At 31.5% G+C, this 17,491-nt stretch overlaps 1 protein-coding gene across 1 annotated transcript; it reads right to left on the reverse strand.

Moving 5' to 3' along the window:
• Positions 1 to 7,513: 7,513 nt before the first annotated feature.
• Positions 7,514 to 17,270, reverse strand: LOC129984709 (uncharacterized). Its single transcript, XM_056094650.1, has 5 exons — positions 17,132 to 17,270; positions 13,822 to 13,935; positions 11,949 to 12,383; positions 8,857 to 9,213; positions 7,514 to 7,751 (listed from the first exon to the last, which is right to left on the reverse strand). Exons 1-5 carry the CDS (start codon positions 17,184 to 17,186, stop codon positions 7,642 to 7,644), a joined length of 1,071 nt encoding a protein of 356 aa, XP_055950625.1. The 5' UTR covers positions 17,187 to 17,270; the 3' UTR covers positions 7,514 to 7,641.
• Positions 17,271 to 17,491: the final 221 nt, after the last annotated feature.

A 17,491-nucleotide genomic window follows, 5' to 3' on the forward strand; every position in this document is an offset into this window, starting at 1 on the left:
TTATTTAGTTCATCCCCTAACCTTCCCTTCGATAGTGACGTCACTGATGACGTAGACCAAGGGGGGAGTGAAGATTGCTTGAGGAAACGTCGCCGCTGTCCGGTCTTTAATGGAAAGTTCCATGTTTTGGACCAAAGAAGATTTGAAGGAGGTATGTAAACAAAACAGCCGTTAAACCTAAGATGGTGTTCCAAAATTATCGTATCGGCACGATTGTTTCTGTCAATTGAAATATGATCTTAAGAATAAAGTATCTGAGCATTCAATTTAAGAAGAGTCATAAATTCTCTCGAATTATCGAGATTTCTTTTGTTTGTTGGAATTTCGGGGCATTTCTGGAAGCATTGCAGCGGAAATGAGCAATGTTGATAAACAGCTCTGTTGACCAGAGGCATCAGAGTTGATGGCGGCCCTATTTGCAACCTGTTGAGCTGATAGAAATATATATATAACAAAATTCTTGCATTTATACAACAGCAATTTTTAGATCAAATTGTTCACGTGTAATTTTATAAATCACCGAGTGGAAAAATCTTAATTTGTCTGGTAATAATTATAACAACAATAATATTTAATTCAATAATAAAGCTAATTTTTAAGGTGTACGTACACACTTGAAGATTTTTTTTAAATTTTAACTTTAAAAATCCAGTTTTTTCACAGTAGGTTATAAATATATGTTTAAACTCATTTCAGTGAGTAAAAACCATATTACACTAATTATTAATTAATTAAATAATATTTAATGAGCTAATTAGCCTATTTTTTGAAACAAGATATCTTAAATTCTAATTTGCACAGACACACAATTCTAGTTGGAAATGATGCCTAATATGAGTCTTCATCTTGTCTGCCTCAATCAAGTTATAAAAATATATAGTTTTTTTTTACAATTTTTTCATCAACGATGAATAGAAAAAGCGAGATTTTTTTCTGTCATTTTAACTTTTAAACAGCTATTAAAAATTTATTTCTATAAATATAACTTTGATTGAGGCACAAAACATCCACTATTTCATACAGATTATTTTGATATATAAATAACTGTATTTGGTTCATTTCTTGTTGAGTTATGATTGTTTGAATGAAGCAACATAGTGAGAAAATATCATTCTTCATAAAATGAGTTTTAAAGCACCTCAAGAAAGCAAGAAAAATAATTATAACTCGAGAAATATTTAGAATATTGACAACATCTTGGTTTTATTTGAAAGCTAAGGAATCAGAGAACATTATTAAGCAATAAAAAATATTCGATATTTTGAACGATTTTCGAAGTTTCAAGTGTGTACATACACCTTAGAAAAAAAAAGTTGACCTTTAAAAGTAGAGTTTATTTTTAATCTCTATTTAGATTCAGCAAGAAAGAAATAAGTCTAGGCAAATAAGTGAATAGCTATTCATGCTCAATATAACATAACATAACATAACATCATATAATGACTTTATTTCAATTGATCTACAATGATTCACCCACAAAACCGCATCTAATAATTGAGGCACAATTTCTGCATTGTTTAGCAAAAGAATTCACTTTTTCACTTTCTTGTTTATTAATATAGAGAAGTATAGTAACCTTTAAAAAAAATCGAACTCGAGATTTTGACGAATCTCCAAGTTTTAGACCCTCCCTGAGTTCGGAATATGCAATTTAAAAAAATGTCAGACTGTCTCTCTGTCTGTGACAAAGATAACTCGAAAACGCGTTGAGCTAGATAATTGAAATTCGATATACAGTCTTTACACTGAATTTGCTGATTTCTATCAAATTGTGATTAAAATCTTATCACAGAAAGGCTGTCTGGCAGGCAAGATATATATATATATATATATATATATATATATATATATATATATATATATAATTCTGTGCACTGATTTAACATTTATAGTGTAGATACCTATCAAATTTTGAGTCAAATCCAACAAAGAATGAGCCGTCTGTCGGTCTGTTCTTTCAGAAACATGTAAATGCAAACATGTATTACCAATGATTTAAAAATATCAAATTTGGTACGAGATTTCATTAATGCAAGTGCAGATTTGTGTCAAATTTTAGTTTCAACCGGCTGATAAAAACGTGTCAAAAACAAAAATTCGGAAGTAATAGCCAAAGAAACTTGCCAAAATTGATACGAAATTTTCATTTTTGCTGCCTCTCTTTAGACCAAACACAAAAAAATAATTTAGAATGGCAAAGTATCGCCTCATCATATGGAGCAAATTTTGTTTTGAAGAAGATCGTTACAATTATATATCGATATTACTCTTTCGATCGTTACAATTATCTAGGAGCTAAAAAAATGATTTCCATCCCGTTAATTCGATTACTTTTTTTTTTACCAAAGTTTGTGACATCTTTTCTTTGTTGCATTTTCTACCTCTTCTTTACTTTGTTGCATCTTCATCAAATTAGAGTAGAAAATGGTAGAGGAGATGAAATTTTTTTTTCTTTTTATCTTTGGACAAAAGTAAACTTCATTCTCCTACTGTTTTTAAAATATTCACAAATCATTTAGAATCAACTTAACAAACAAAAGACTGCCTTCAAAAGTTGCTTTAAGAATTCACGTTCTTTTAACAAGTATCTGTAAATCAAAAGTAATGGCGAAAATTTTTGTATTATGTTATGTTTGAAAAGGAAAAACATTTATTACGTTTCTGGTTATGAAAAGAATAGTTCTCAAGTCAACCTTGAAATCTTGGTTAAATAGTGAAGAAATGATATGAAACCAAAAACACCTTCATGTTCAACTACTGTTATTTAAAATTCTAAGCATTGTATGAAATAATGGTACGTGATGTTCTTTGTGCTAGTCAAAGACATAAACTGCATTTTCTAGTTTATATAGGTGCGAGCATATTCGATGTGTGTGTGTATATATATATATGTAATGATATTTTAAACTCTGATTTCAGTTTAATTAATTTCCAAGATTTTATCTTAATTTAGCCCATAGTAACTTCATTCTAAAATATTCTCTTATTTCGTGATCTAATTCCACTGTCTGTACTTAATTAATTCAAGATAAGCTTAGTAAAATTGCTGAATCGGCTAAAAGCCTAACTTTCCCACTCTCCGAGTGAAGGGACAAAATACCGCTGACGATACTTTCTTTAAGATTCTTTTTTAAAAGATCTGCGTGTTTCCCCTGCTCTGCCGGCGCGTGTAACAAAAATCCCTATCGAAATCTTAATAATATATTAGCACTGTAAAATATTTTCCCTATCAATTTCTCAGGTTATATAAGACCAGGGATTAAATGTTGAAGTGCTTTTTCCTCATTCCTCTCTGTGTTGTGTGTGTGCTCATCGCTTGAGCATATGCCTGCTTCTCCAAAATGAAATAAAACGACGTCACGAAATCGAAATTCTTTTCACTGTCTTCAAAACTGTATCCTGCTTCACATAAAATAATGTTACATATTATATATATAATTTAAATCCTAATTAATTTCTTAATTTTTATCTGATTGTAACCCATATTAACTTAATTCTAAAATGTTCTCTTATTTCCTGATCCAATTCCACCCTTTTTATTTAATTAATGTGCCATGATCTCTGTAAAGATGCTTAAATCGGCGATTCTCAGAGTGAAGGGATAAAAATCTGCCAACCTAAACAGATTCTTTTAAAAGATGCATATATCCCTCTTATCTAAATTGAAATGTGTAAAGAAATTCCCATCAGAATATCACAGTATATCATCATTGAAGATAAATGTTTCTCTCTCTCTCTTTAGCTCTTGTATCGCTGGTGAACGGACGTCAGTTTTGTCCGCGCTTCTTGTGCATTCATTATGCTTCCTGGAATGGAATAAAGCGGAAATTTAAAATATTCAAAGTTTCTTCGGTCACGAAACTGCTCAAAAATATATTGTGTTATATATAATATGTGCAATTTTCCATTAAAAAAAAATTAAGCCTGAAAACGTTAGTTTCTCTTGCTACTTCGTCATCGTGTAAATCCTTTTTAACCAAATTGCTTTGTTTTCAGGTGTCATAATATAGGCACTATAAGCAGGTAGGGGCAAGAATTATTTACATTTTTTAAAAAGAAACTGTAGTTACATCTGAAGGATTTATTATTCTTAAAACTTATAAATTTAACATCAGTGTTATATCAAAATGCTGTATGTAATACTTTCCAAAACATTTTATTTGTATAAATTATTTACATAGTTTAGTCGCGTTCTCTCAAATTGTTGTTTATGTGATAATTGTACGTTGTCAGAAAATGCCATATTGGCTCCAGTTTTTATATTAAAATTTCGTGTGTTCATTATAGTAGTAGTTTTGAGGTGCAACATATTGATTTAACGGAGACAATACATTTTTCATAAAAATGTTCAGATTAATATTTGATTCTGATAATAAAATGATTTTTTTTAATCTAAGGGGTATACAATGAGTATCATTCATAGAAAAATTAATTTTTATAGCTCTTTTATTTATCAAACGACACGACTTTTTAGCGATTTTACTTTATTTTCACTAACTATATTTTAAATTGCTTGTTCTTTTGAGGAGTTTTGCATTATTTTTTTCATAATAGTGAAGACAAATACCTTGTTAAATGTACTTTGTACCCAATGACCAATCTTGATAAGCCTTCTTTCAAAGTTTGCTGTAGATGTGATTGAAGCAGATAAAGCAGTTCCTATTTGTGTAATCGCTGTTTATCATATAATGGACTTTAACAGCCATGCTTTGGAAATATGAATTTTTAAATCTTTATTTAGCTTTCCATTCATTTTTAACAATTTTGCTTTATCAAATTCCCAAAATCGTAAGATAAGCATGGAATTTCGTCAAAGAAATTTCTAGAGCTGCCCGAGTCCTACAAAATCAGATTGTGGGATCATGTCTGTGGCGGATTGATATGAGCGAGGATAGAACCTGGGACGTTATGGTTCGCAGTCCAGTAACATGACCACGATACAAAAGCAATTGCTTGGGTAGCGTAGTTGTTAACTGGCTCACAAGCTATTCACCACAGACTCTCCCTCCAGTGAATCGGAGGTGAGACGAACGATATGGCTGTTGAGTGATGATGTATTAGCTATTGATTCTAATGCGCCTGTACCCATTCGAGTAGCGCCAAGCAACATGGCCGGCGAGTGAGTGTGTGTGTGTGGTTGCTCTGTCAAGCGAGTCTGACGACTTTAGCTTACTGGCTTATAAGCTATTCACCACATGTCTATCTACGCATTCTATAAATTTAATACGTGGTCTTCATATCGAAATTGCAGATTTGTAGCAAATTAAGGATGAAATAAATGAACTCTATAGTTGTCTGACCATTTATGTACACGTACACGAAGTCGCAGATTTCGGCATTTTGTGGTCCTAGGCAATGGACTTGATCATCTTATTCAAAGAGCAGCGTAATAATTTAACTTTCATATTTCAATACATTTGTAACATGTTAATAATATATAAAAAAACATTCTTAAAATCATCATTAACTTAAAAACCTGTATTTATCTTCTTGATTCAAGACTGGCCTTTACCCACGTTTATACAGAATATTATTGAAATAGAAGTTCGGTTTTATTAATATTCTTGTAAATAAGTGAAAGTTATGAAATATAAACAATTACTCAGAATCCTGTATAACAAAGTATTAATGTGAATTATAAAATATTGGGATGATATTAAATAAGCAAATTTATTATAATTGACAAATTAATTAATATTAGCATCCACAGGGGTGTTTGTGGGACCCCAAAAAATCCCCTGAAACTTTTACGGACTTACTACCGGCATTTTGTAGTTTCGAGAAGGGGGGGGGAGAGAAATGAAAAATTACAATTATGAAATATTGAATGACCTAATTATAAAAGTTCAATGAATTACTTTTTTTGCAAAATTAATAACCATAAATTTTCAAACATATAAACTACTACATTTTATGCAAATATTTTAAATTACCTGAATTAATTCTTTAAAAAAATTATCTAATTTCTGCTGCTTTTTTTTATTTTCTGATGTTTGTGGGCTTGTCTTTCTTTTGTGGTGAACTTCATAATTGCAGGAAGATTGACTTTTATTTTCCTCATTTACAGTTGAAGAAATTTCCTCGAGAACTGCACATGCACAGGTAGAAGCAGTTTGCTTTTCTGCTAATGTAGAAGGTTTTTCAGAGACTTTTATAGGTGACTCATCTGAAATACATGTTTTTAAGTCCTCTTGATATGTTTTCCAACTTCTGTTCATATTCAGTAAGAGATCTTTGTGAATTGGATCAGTCATTGGATTTTTTGAGCCATATTTTTCACATGAGGTTTCTTTAGAAGCCATTAAATCATATTTAATAGTCTGCACTGCATCTAGGGAATCAATCTTAAGAGAGGTTCTATAGTCAGTGACAAGTGTATCCATTAAGTTGAATGCACTTTCCACTAATGGGCCATGGAAGCAGCTAAGGCAGGCTTTGACCAATTTAGCCAATGTAGGATACTTATAATCATTTGTGAAATCATCTTTTAAATTAAAAACTTTAGACCAAGATTTATCAATTGTACACTTGACTTGATTTCCACTTTCATCAGATGTGTAGAGCATTTCTTTGGTGATATCAATATCACTCTGGTATAACCTTATTTCAGCTTCTACTTTTGACTTTTCATTATCACTAAAAATATGGGACATAAAAGATGATAATTTTTCAAAAGCTAATATTGTACTGGTTTTACCTCTTAGCTCTGAATCGAATGCTGTAAAACTAATTAGATATGAATTTTTAAGGGGTAATTTCTGTTTCATATGCTGAAATTTCAAAGTGAAATTCTCTTGCGTACATAAATTAAAAAATATTTCAATAAGAGAAACGAAAAATTTACACGTGCATCAATAAATGAAACGAAAATTTTACACAGCGGAGAAAAAAAAGTTGCGAAGCGATCAATGACAAATAGCTAATACGGCGAAAAATCCCCCTTCTCTACTTATTGGCGCCATGCCAGGAGAGATAAGACCTTTGAACCCAGAGTCACGTGATCGCACATCTGGTCGCGAAGTCACTCCTTTTTTTCTGCCGCGCCTACTTGCCGAAAAGAATCCAGAAGAGAATATCCGAGAAACGGGGGAATGAGTCATAACTCGCAATAAGGAAAGAACAAAAAAGAAGTTTTTCCCCCCTTTTCACGCATTATCACTGCCTTTGGAGAAAGAAAGGAAAAGTTTTCACCACACACGCTGACCTTGCGTTTTCTGCTTTCAAAGCAAACAAAATCGCCCAGATCAAAATAAATAATTCATTATTATTCCTACTTCCTTTTGAACGACGATCCCCGGAATTTCCGGGTATCGAAGTTCAAAATCCCCGGAATTCCGGGGTTTCCCCGGAGCACAAACACCCCTGCATCCATGTCAAATATGAAAACTTGGAATCGTTAAGTTTCGTTATATCGTTTCGTTACTGTAAACACTGCTAGTTTGAAGAAACAAAATAGGAATTTGACTCAAATTAAAATATTTTGTTTTAAAATTAAGTGAACTAATACATCAAATACAAAAGAAAAGCACATTTATTTAAAAACACACTGACAACACAATTAAAACATGGAATGCATATCCATAATCGTAGAAAGGTCAGGTACAGTTTGTGTACAGCAGTTTTAAATAAATATTTACAGATTTAGCCGTTTCTTCGACTGCAGTCGCACTGGGGACAGCCTGCTGTCACATAGTTGAGTCTACATGGAGGGTCGCATTTCGGAGTAGAACACTGGACTCGGCCTGGGTTCACTAAAAAAAAAAAAAAAAAAAAAAAATTAAACTCGTTAAACTTTTAAAACTCGTGGCAATTTTTAAAAAATTGTATTTGAGCCATGTTTCATGAAAAAATTTCAAAAACTACACATCTTAGAAAAAATTATTTTACCGTCATAAAACAGAATACATTAGTTATTGTCGTTCGCAAGTCTAACTTTCTTTCAGCGGATTCTCGAAACTTGAATAAGTGTCTCGATTGTTGTTTCTGGTCAACACCTGCACGTAGAAACTGACAATCATATGACATGTTGAAGTAGCGTAGAGCAACCCTTTTGTATTAAGCCCAATGCTCTGTTCTATAAAGTTTTGAACAATTTCCCATCACACATTCCGTTCAATGCAATTTAGAGATATGCCAGCCAACAAATCGTATCATGTGATGTTGCTTTTATTATATGGATTGATTCCATTAATATGGAAACGAGACTCGTGGTTCGAGATCCGTTCAGGTTATTAGTTGTCTCAATATAGTTCATCTAACATCTTCATGAATATAAAAGTTAACTTTTAGACAGGGGGCCTACTTGTAAAGATTTCATGTAAATTGATTAAGATATGATCAAAGCTAGAGAACGCCATGACTAAAATTAAACTTAACAGCTGCAGGAGTTTGAAACTTAATTGTGCGAGTAAACGGGATTGAATTTAAGGAGCAGCTAGCTTTACAAAAGATACCCAATAACAATGCAGAAAAAAAAAAATGAATTTTTATTACTTATTATAAACATGGTTTCTAATTTTATTCCACATTATCCAAAATTGTTCACATTGGCAGCTACCCAATTTATGCGTCATTATGTACCGACACCTGCATACAAAAACCATCATAGATTGAAAATCCATCCTTTAAATTTGGCAGCCTATTCTACAACACTCAGGCTTTTATGACTATGTATTTTATTTAAAATGAATATAATATATTGTTTATAAACTTCCGATTATTGTATTTAGTATTTAAATATACCTTCCAAACTCGCATAAATTTTTTAAAGACTTAGTTTCTAGTGAAAAAGAGGATTACACGAGATTCTTGAATCATGTAATTACATATTGCAAGGAAAAAAAAGTGCAAACTTACCACGTTGCCCATTATCCCTTCCATTATTGCATTTACAGCTAGGGCAAGGAGACGAGTTGTAATCTAGCGTGCATCCTCTGGGACAGTTGGGTGGGGAACATTGGATTCCGTAAGGATAACCGTTATTTCTACCACCGCATTTGCAAGTTGGACAAGGTTTGTCGTTATAATCTATCATGCATCCTCGAGGGCAGTTGGGGGTAGAGCACTGCATTGAATAGGGATTGCCATTTATATCTGTATTGCACCTGCAGATTGGGCAAGGATAGGCTGAATAATCGACGGTGCATCCTGATTGGCATCTAGGCGTAGAACACTGAGGGCCTCTATCATATTGAGGGCTTCTACGTCGTCTAGCTGAAAAGAGAATACCAGAAACTTTGAGCCATTATATTCAAGATATAAAAAAATGGAAGTCATTAATGTAGTCATAAATACGCGTAATGCGATTATAAATTTTAGAAGTTTAAAATTCTACAAGGAAAAGATTTCACAAGTTTATGATAGCAGATCGCTACTGCACCAACTTAAAGGGAAAGTTAATAGATTAGGGAGATGCATGGTAAAATGAGCAAAACGGCGTAAGGTTTCTAAATTTGAAGCTTAAAAATATTTGAAGAATACATTCAGATCAAGATGTATAAAATATTTAACAGAAAATTTTAATGATCATCGATTCGGCTGGTTTCCAAAAGTGAGCTGTTCAAAATATTCCAAGCTGTTCAAACTAATTTCAATGCAAATTGTTTTTTTAACGTTAATTTATTCCTCGAGGCATTTAATCTAGGATTCTTCCCAGAACGACACGTTTTGTTTTGTTTTTTTAAATCAACGTCAAACAATTTTGAAATTGCTGCATCCACTTCTTTTAAACAAACATTTAAATTATTCAAAAACAAAGTCTACGGAATTTTCCAATATATAAAAAAATTACACACTTGAAAAACGACCAACAAGAAAAAACACCAAATAACATCGAATAATTTTTCTAAGGAACAACTCGTCCAAATAAAATTTATCTGCCGAACTTAAACAGATGGAATTTTATGTAGTTTAAAATACTTCATAAACAATCCAATAATAGCTATTATCAGAAAAATGTTTTCCTCCACATGATTAAAAACTATTCTTTTATACATTTCTGAAAATAGCCAATTTCCCGAGATTACCACCGATAAACTTAAATTCTAAGCCTATAATTATACAAGGAAAAATTCATCTATAAAATGAAGCTCATTTTGCGACAAATTTAAACTAAAATTTCGAGATAATCACTGCGGAAGAGATTACATTTTTCAATTAAAAAAAAAACTACAACAAGAGTTAGCCAATTTAATTTACCAAAATAATTTTATGATTCGGTAGATTTATTATTGTTACAGAGAATTTATTATAGTAAGAACTCGGCTGATAAACAAAGAGAAAATAGAGCTTAAAGAATTTGCTGGAGATGAGAACTTCAAAGAGGGAATTCAATCGATTGCCCCTCCCCCCTCGTATCCTCCACTTTTATAGTCGTTTTGACAAAGCATAGAATATTCGGAAGAAAAAACTACGAATCCCGAGCTCCAATAGAGATGTCAAGATTCCGGTATCTTCGAAAACTCTTGTTGCCAAATTCATGGCTAAATCAAATGGTTGCAAAGAGCAAGCAATATTAATCGAGTATCCAGAATTTAATTTTCTATTAACTTCCTCATAACCATGACGGTAAATACACAGGGAGCCAATACTACACATTAGTAACAATATGATCAAGTTACTTAAATAATTACTTATCGAGACACACTAAACGAGTCAGGTTAAAAAGAGAAGTGAAATTTTCAAAGGATTTTTTTTCTTTTCGTTTATGCGAGTATTTAAAATTTTTTGAATCCTTGCATATTTTACAGGAAGTTTAGATTTCGACAAGTAACAAATAATTAAGCTTATCGGCTAATCTACTGAAATTATACCCTTTTTAGAAGCAGTGTTTGATGAAATTTCACGCGATTTATAAAAGCTTAAAATCAAGCAAATTTACAAAATTCTACTTTTTAATGCATTAATAAAAAGATATTAATGCAAAAGTGCATTAATAAAACTTTTATTAATTCATATTATATTTTTTATTAATGTCAATTTTAAAATGACTTCATAAGCTTTATCATGGTTTCGGATTCAACTTTTATAGCAGTCTAGTCCAGTAGGAGGGAACTTTTACATTTATAAATTTAAAACCTTTCCTGCATGTTATCGGAAAATGTTTTAAATTTGTATTACAAGACTTCAAAATTCTGAAAGCTCCAGTGCATTATTACCAATGAGCATATGAATAGCTTCTACGATGTTCTGACAAGAGAAATTTTCATTATCGTTATACGATAGATCCAAAAATACGATTTAATATTAATATAACTCACACAATTACAAAGTTATCTCCATTTAAATAAACTAGCGGGGTTGGTCACCAAAACTATCTCGCATATTCTCCAACGGTGTTATTCCAGAGACCGCCTTGCATGGCAGTGGCGTACAATAGTTACGGATGAATAACCTTTGTCTTGAATTTAGCATTTTCTACTGAATATATCGTGTATTCCTTGGCGAGTTATTTGGCGATTAATCCCAGACATGCGATTGATAGTATCCGAAAATCGAATTTGTCTTCCATGCGTTTTTGTCAACCGATTGAAATAAAAAATCGTAAGAGAAACTAAAAAATGTTAATATACAAGGTAAATTTCTTCAGAAAATTGGATATAAACAAGAAAAATCCCAATTTGGATTTTATTTTCAAAAGAAATAATCCATCTAACTTGATCTGTAGCAAAATCATCTACTTTCGAAAACAAAATAAAACCCTTTCTCAACATCAAGAATTTTGTAACAGAAACAAAGAAAGTGCTCTTTTCTACTTTACTTACTTTCTATAGGAACAACTAATTCTATACATTCCAAAATATTAGAGCTCAAATTGTGAATTAAAAAAGTAGTTTTTTTGCTTCAACTTGCAAATCCATTTAAGATTGATTATAGATCACGTTAACATTGCAGTTTATTTGCGAAGCGAATTACCAATAAGTTATTTATTAATTATGAAAATTCCTTACCATTCTCTTTATTACATTTACAAGAAGGACAAGGAAGAGTCGAGTGATCTATGCTGCATCCGGGCTCGTCGCATTTGGGCATGGAGCACGCGACTTGCCTGTTGGTGGTGTCATTGCTACACTCGCAACTGGGACAAGGGAGAGTCGAATAATCCATGCTGCATCCGGGCTCGTCACATACGGGCATGGAACATGCTATTTGCCTCTTGGTCCTGTCATTACTGCACTCGCAACTGGGACAAGGGAGAGCCGAGTAATCCATGCTGCATCCGGGCTGGTCGCATTTGGGCATGGTGCAGGCGACTTGCCCATTGGTCTCGTCATTGCTGCACTCGCAACTGGGACAAGGGAGAGTCGAGTAATTTATGCTGCAGCCTGGCTCATCACATTTGGGCATGGTGCACGCAATATTCATGGAGGAGCGTTTACTTCTAGCTGCAGGAATAAATAGAACATACTAAAAACTGAAGTAGTAATTTTTATACTATGTTCACTTTCAAACAGGTTAATTATTTTTATTATAAAATAAATCTATAGTTATAATAAAGCTCAGTGTGTGTGTTCTACAGGCCTGATCGTTTGATCTACAGCTATCAAATTTTTCATTTTTATACCTTGGAAGCCAAGGATGTCCACCTCGTAGCAATTTGAATTTTTAATTAAAAATTCAGTGAAATGTTATCGTTTTCCCACTATAACTTGCAAAAAAAAAAAATGTGCTGTAATATTTTCACATCGAGTTCAAAAAACTTTAATGATACTAATGCTTTAACCTACAAATTAAGTTTCGATTTTTAAAAGAAATATTTTACCATATTTTTCAACAAAACATTTCTCACAAAATAATAAAATTTAAAGTCAAAAGGACAAAAAATAGCTTTTATCAAACATGTCATCACAAGAACAGAAGTTCAAATTACAAAATAAACTATTATTGCAAATTAAATATATAAAAATAATTTTTAGCATGTGTTTGTATGAAGTGAAAAATTGAAATGCGATATTTTCTAAAAAAAATAAAATACAAGCCAAAGTTTTGTACGATCTTTTACAGTATCTATACTATTTAATCAATAAAACAGTTGAATTTAAATTAAACATGGTTTAATATATACTATAATCACTCTAATCATAGCCCATCAGCTAATTTGGGGCATACATCTGTGAAAAAAGTGAACTAAATTGTATTTTATGTAACTTGAGTCAATAAATACTCCTATAAATTACGAATTTTAAAATTTTACATAGGTCCTCTGCCTTTTGAATCATATGCAACAAGAATACTCTTGAGACACCAATATTTTGAATAAGAATCAATTACTAAAGCAGACTAACTTATGAAATTTGAATATGCTAAATGGAATTATGTTAATAGATTTTTAATATTCCGTGATGCAATATAGAACCAACTATTTATTTATCATTTACGATATTATCTAAGGAGGTGAAATAATAAGCAGCAGCTCCAGATAATAGCAGATATATCGGTAACGGGTATTCGGCTCGACCATTATTTAAGCAAGAGTAAGCATTGCATTTTCCTCTCGACATTTGTTTATTCAGTGAAATAATTCAAACTTGAGAAATTCTTTACGATTCTTGCATATTTAAAGCAGAAATGCATTGAAGGCTACGTAAAAACTCATTTGATACGTTGTACTGATGGCGCATTAGTTTTACAGATGAATTAATTAAACCGGAAGTGGAATTGGATCACGAAATAAGAGAATATTTTTAGAATAGAGTTAGAATGAAGTTACTATGGGCTAAATTAAGATAAAATCTTGGAAATTAAAATATCAGTCCATATATCTGCATTCGAACATTGAAATTTATTGTAAATGGTGATTTCACGGCTGTTTTTCAAACTTACTTCCATGATCATCATCACACAGGCAGGCCGGACAAGGCTGGGCATTTGTATCGATCCTGCAATTAGATGGGCAGTTTGGCATGGTGCAAGCTACCCTCTGGGGAGTTTCCGCCTCTGTGGAAATAAACATTTCAGAACTTTATAAGCATAATCATTCTTAGAATGATTGATTAAATTTAAACAAGGAAAATTTACCAAACGACTACAGATGGTCAAAAATAAGAACCCGTGCAATTTTTTTTACATAAACATTTTCGTCTTAAAAAAAAAAAAATTAAGAATTTATTTAATATCCATTTGTTTCTAATTTTGTAAATATATTGGTTACCCTTGAACCTTTTGGCAATTAATAAGCAAGTGGTGCGAGATATATTCATTTAATTTATTTTTGCAAATTTGAAAAAAAAATAACTCAAAGTAAAAACAAGATTTTTGTCTAGATGGAGACAACCATTAAAATTGGTTCGTCGCAAATACACATGGAGTTTTTTGATGAACAATCAGTTGTAAAATTACATGAAAACAACGATACCGGAGTAATTGCCAGGTAACTTTCCAAGCCAACTTTAATTTCGTCCATTTAAAAATAATTGGGAGAATGAATCCAGAGGGGAAAAAACTTCCATTAACGTTTCAGAAATGAAATGAAATTTTAAAAATTAAAGAAATCTGAAGAAATACGAAAAATGTAGGTATTATTATAAAGTATAATATATATTCTTTGAATTATGGAATTGTCTCTATAAAAGAAATTCATATTCTTATAACGACTTCCGCAATTAACCCTTTCTAAATCTTCCGACTCTTGAATGTAGTCAAAATCTGAATGCAGCTACATATGGATTTTTATATGCAGCTTGTGTTTTATGTTCCTTCTGCACTCACTCTCGCTATGGGAGGAAGTGATGAAGATATAGACCCAAGTTGAGCTATAAAATTAACTTTTAATGTACGGAATTCTTGCATTTTAATGTTTCTCTTATTCAAATCAATGCAGAATTTAATAATTTTTTTTTTAATTTCTGGATTTTATTTTGAAAGTTCGCCCAAGTAAAAATTTGATACTTGGATTTTTTCCCCCCCTTCCGTTAACTTCTAAAGCTAACCCACCAAGGAAAAGGCATGAATCATTAATTTTAAGATGGCAGTTAGATGGGCAGTTAAGAAACTATAGTCAACGTTTCTCCTCTAAAAGGCATACATTACGATATTCACTTTACATACAGTACTTCTATCTGAAATGGAAACTTGACCACCAGTACAAAATTTCCCATGGTTGGACTGAGTTGGTTAGTAATCGAAGGGTTCATATTTGCATATCTAATCCCCCTTCCATTTGGTATAATATTGTAATAAAGAAGGCTATTTTTTTACTATCAAAAATGAATTAAGGAAGGTATCGCTTCTAGAAATCTTTGTTTTTCTAAATTTGTAGCTTCCGAATTAAAAGGCTTTCTATTTAAGGCACCAATTATTAAAACTCTAAATATACTATTAAACTGGGAATTACTGGCCATTTTTAAAGTATGCATAACACTCTTTACATTTATCCGATGCATAGTGGCCGCAATTTATGGCTGGTCAAATATAGAAGTAATATAAACCAAAATAAGTATAATCAGTTTATAGAGAGAAAAAAAAAATTTAAATTACTTTCAAGAGGAAAATTCTTGGGAAATGCATTAAGATATAATAAAGTTCCTTATTAAATTAAGAAACATGAATGCTTATTTTTTTTCCAATGAGGGATTACTTTATGCAAGTATGAGCTCAAATTATTAGAAGATACGAATGTTAATCAGGCGGACTTCTGACAAGCGTTAAAAAAAAAAAAAAAAAAAAAAAGGAAAACACCCTAGAACTAGTACTGGATCCAAAACAAGATCTAGCTTGCAATAATTTCATTTTGGAAGAAAAAAAAAAACATTTATAATTGAATATGTATTCTTGGAATACAATTCATTTTCATTATAATATACTCGACTCAAATTAATTATCTTATGAATATTTATCTGATGTTCACGGTTTAAAAAATCCCTTGTAATTTAATACAAAGCCAGTTTTTATTTCAAGAATTTACGAGCAATAGGAAATTAGATCAGGAATCGGTACTCAGGACCAAGGCCGATATACTTATTTGAGACAAAAAACGGATTGTAAATGTTGCTCTTTCGATTTACAGATTAAATTTTAATTGTATCTTTTAGTCAAAGGGATTTAAAAAAAAAAAAAAAAAGAGATAGGGTTCTGGCCATTATGTTTTAAGAATCGCAAAACGGCGACATTAGCTAAATAGGAGTTCAAAATGAATAGTATTGAATCTTTAAAACGAACTATTCTTTTTTGAAACTAATTATGAATAAACTATTCATTTTGCTATTCTTGTGTAAATCATTAGTTTATGTGCGCATTTTATTCAAAATCACATTAAATGCGCATTTTTAATGCAAAATTTTCCAATAAGGAACATCGGTTGAAAACCCAGCGAGTTCAGACCAACATCCGATACTTTATATTGTATTGTTTCAAATATAAAACAAGTATCGTTGAACTTGGCCAAAGTAAAAATAATGCCAAATTTTAATTGTTTAGTCTCAATCGTGGACTTCATTTAAAAAAAAAAATTAATAGTGTATATGAAAAAACTATAAATGACCTCGAATATTTTAGTTATTTTGCTATTTGTATAACACTTACAAGATTGATAAAAATATTGTACTAATATTCGAATAAAAAATAAAAATAATCAACATGAAGCTGTTAACTTTCAGAGTGATGATTCTCTGCCACATTAATATCTCAGTCACCATTAAAATAAGCCCGAAAAAGTGCCGGTATTAAAAATAGACTCTTTCTAGAGTTGTTAAATGGAAAAATTTAAAAAGTTATATATAAAGACGCGATTATAAATCAGTTTAGATTCTGCAACCTTAGTTGTCAAAAATTCAGTTTTATAAAATACGATTCCTGTTAAGATTATAAATCAGAAATATACCTAATGCAAGTCCATACATAAATTGTATAACTACAATTATGTATTCCGTTCATTTTCAAGATATTTACATTTTAAAACTTTAAGTAAAAATATTACAACTTTGGCACAAAATAAAATACTAGAAGGCAATAAAACTAAAAAAAGGTAGCTAGCTAAACTAAGTAATATTGATCGCCAAGTTATACGTTTTTTTTTATGAAGTGGAAGCAACTTGAATACAATTAGTAAAATACTTCAGACCTCTAAATCCTAACACATAATATTCACAACCGGAAATACTAGAATAAAAACCAAAGTTTCAAATGATAAACTTACTACAAAATTGTAGAGCAGATCCCAGTAAGAACAACGTTAAAAATAAAGTCTTCATGGCTACGCTCGTATCGTTTCGAATACTCCGGGGCGCTTGGGTCAAGCTATTTATTTAGTTCATCCCCTAACCTTCCCTCCGATAGTGACGTCACTGATGACGTAGACCAAGGGGGGAGTGAAGATTGCACTAGGAAACGTCGCTGCCGTCCGGTCTTTAATGGAAAGTTCCATGTTTTGGACCAAAGAAGATTTGAAGGAGGTATGTAAACAAAACAGCCGTTAAACCGAAGATGGTGTTCCAAAATTATCGTGTCGGCACGATTGTTTCGGTCAATTGAAATATGATCTTAAGAATAAAGTATC

The sequence above is a fragment of the Argiope bruennichi genome, chromosome 9, assembly GCF_947563725.1.
Source record: "Argiope bruennichi chromosome 9, qqArgBrue1.1, whole genome shotgun sequence".
NCBI classification, from domain to species: domain Eukaryota; kingdom Metazoa; phylum Arthropoda; class Arachnida; order Araneae; family Araneidae; genus Argiope; species Argiope bruennichi.